The sequence below is a fragment of the Tupaia chinensis genome, unplaced genomic scaffold (genome assembly GCF_000334495.1).
Source record: "Tupaia chinensis unplaced genomic scaffold, TupChi_1.0 Scaffold142384_1, whole genome shotgun sequence".
Taxonomy (NCBI): domain Eukaryota; kingdom Metazoa; phylum Chordata; class Mammalia; order Scandentia; family Tupaiidae; genus Tupaia; species Tupaia belangeri.
This window is the reverse complement of record NW_006202232.1, coordinates 184170-186855: the sequence shown is the minus strand read 5'-3', so window position 1 is coordinate 186855 and position 2686 is coordinate 184170. Positions and strand designations below refer to the sequence as shown.

Sequence of the window (2686 nt, the reverse complement as noted above, 5' to 3'; positions counted from 1 at the left end):
GGTGGCAGGCTTGGGGTGGTTGGCTACTCCCCTGGGTGGGGCCAAGGGGTGTGATTTGGAAGGGCGGACTTCGGAGGGGCCCTCTGGCGGCGGGGCCTGGGGTTATCTGGACTATCGCTTTTGAATTGTTGCAGTAGGCGAGTGTGCCAGATTAGTTGGGTGTGAGGGTGGATGCCAGCAGGTGTCCCGTTGGTTAAAGGCGGTGGACCTCCTACATGGCTGACAGTGGTTGGAGTCCTGGGCCTGGCGGCTTCAAAATCATTCTGGGCGTGCACTTGCGTGCCCAAAATCCCAGGAAGAGAATCGAGGAGTAGGGGTTTTTGTAAGGGACTGTCCTGTGGTCATCAGTCTTGAGGAGTGATTTCCTGCTTTTCTTCTCACTGTCTCTCTCCTCCGAGGCTGGATTGTGATATGGTCAGCGAGACTCAGACGGTCATTTTCTAAGGAGGCAGGGGCCTTGAACGTGGTGGGGAAGGGATCTAGGCAGGGCAGAGGGCTTGGAATGGTAGTCAAGGAGGTGGAGCTTATGAATGCATGGGGCGGAATTTGAAATGTCTGGAATGGGTTGAGGTTTAGAGAGTAATTAGAGGGCAGGGGTTTGGAATGTTGTGGAGCTAAATCCTGGAGAAACACCCACCAGCCCCAGCCCCAGCATGTGCCTAGGGGTATTATTAGCCTGAGATAGGGCAGTCTGGAATTATTCTAATGGTCCAAAATTATTCTAATGACCAGGCCCAGGATTATTTATTAGGGTGGGGTGGGGACCGTTATTCATGGGGGCTAAATCTTTTTTTTTTTTGGAGAGGTTTTTGCTATAGGGCGAGTGTGCTTGCCAGAAAGACAGAGAGAGACGGAGAGATAGAAAGCGAGAAATCATCCCCAGGGGGGATGGCCACACCACAATCCCTTCTCCATTCTCCTTTTGGGATCTTGGGCACACATGCACACGCACTTGGCGTGAGTTTAAGCCACCAGGTCCTGGACTCGAACCATGGTCGGCTACATGGGAGTTCAGCGACATAGCCATTACGCTAACTGCTGGTCCCAATGGGGGCTGAATCTTTAGGATATGGGGGAGTGTGCGTGCCTGTGTGTGTGTGTGTGTGTGTGTGTGTGTGTGTTACTGAGATAGTGAAATAATGGTAGAGTCTGTATGTGGGTTCTAGAGGGTAGGCAAAGAGGTGAGGCTGGATTATTAATTCCAGAAGTGGGGCCTTGGTGATTCTTTACTTCATGTCCTCCTAAGCCCTCTCTGCCCCTTTTACCCTATAGATGTTAGTGTGCTGGACTCTGCAGACATAGAAGTCACAGACAGCCGTCTGCCTCATGCCACTGTTGTGGAACACCGGCTCCAGGTAGAACTTCATCCTTCTATTCAAGGCCACTCTGCCTCAGGGCTTGCAATGTATGTACACTCGTGTCCCTATTCTAGCATCGTCAGTCAGAGACCCTGCGTACATGTGCCACGCCTTCCCAAGCGACCCAGGTTAAACCACGTTGTGCTTCAAAGGCACCCCAGTCCTCTGGTCGGTTCTGCGTGGAGCTGGTCCGCGATTCCGCAGGCTTTGGCTTCACCTTAAGTGGGGGCCGAGATACAGCTGGAGATGCCCCACTGGCTGTGCGTGGGCTGCTGAAGGACGGGCCAGCACACCGCTGTGGTCGTTTACAGGTGAGCCCTAAGGGACCTTTGATTTGGGGTGATATCCCTACTTTACTTAGGGCCCTCTCTATCTACCCTTCCTACAACAAATGGCCTTGTACACTAACAGGCTGGTGACCTCATGCTCTACATCAATGGAGAGTCAACACAGGGTCTCACCCATGCCCAGGTTGTGGAGCGGATCCGGGCTGGAGGTCCCCGGCTCCACCTGGTGCTTCACCGGCCTCTTGAGACTCACCCTGGCAAGACTGAGGGGATTGGAGGGCCCCGGAAAGGAGATGGTAGGTTTCCCAGAGGAGGGTGGTCAGGGATTTGTGAGGAGAAACAGATGTTCAAAGAGTAGAGAGGTTGGGATCCAGGGTGGAAAGAGTTTGGTGGTCTTAGTGGGGAGAGTCCTGGGTTCAGGGGCATGAGAAAGGGGCCAGCCCCAGGATAGGAATTTTGAAAGAGAATCTTTTGAGGTACTGGGAAGGAAGAGCAGGGATGGGATCTGGGGTAAAAGTGGGAATTTAGAATAAAGAATCTTTAACCTAGCTGGGCAAGGCAAACTGGGTCTCAGCCAGGAGAAAGCATAGGAATCTAGAGGATAGGGTCTATTTCTGGATGACAAAGGGGGTGATAGAGATAAGGGTTGGGAGTGGAGGGATGTGGGATGAGAAAAGGAAGAGTTGTTGGTCCTAGATAGGAGAAGTTTGTGGTTGCAAGTTCAAGATGGAAGTTTGAGTTCCTTTGGCGGTTGTGAGAATTGGCTGTGGATTCCTGAAGGGCCCTGTAGGGAGAAGGGGTAGAAAAGGTTTCCGCAACCTTGGGTTCTCCCAGCTATCCTCAGCCAAGGGCCCCATTTCTATTCTCTATTCACTCACTCAATCTAACGCGCAGTCCCACTATCCCCAGACTGCAGCCCGGATCCTGAGGGGCCGGAAGTGAGATTTCGAAGCTCCAGCACTTCCCCAGTTCGGCATCCTCGATCGGGTACGACGCCCAAGACCTGGAGGAGCCTAGAGGCTAGTACCGAGGCAGTGGGGC

The 2686-nt window shown here is 53.0% G+C and overlaps 1 protein-coding gene across 1 annotated transcript in view; it reads left to right on the top strand.

The window, feature by feature from the left end:
* The window catches only part of MAGIX (MAGI family member, X-linked), a gene marked incomplete in the record, with an annotated part of 4374 nt that overhangs the window by 1351 nt on the left and 337 nt on the right, over window positions 1-2686 (top strand). The window contains 4 exon segments of the mRNA XM_014582134.2: window positions 1273-1355; window positions 1433-1669; window positions 1770-1941; window positions 2555-2679. Of these exon segments, the coding sequence (XP_014437620.1) occupies window positions 1273-1355; window positions 1433-1669; window positions 1770-1941; window positions 2555-2679 (617 nt within the window).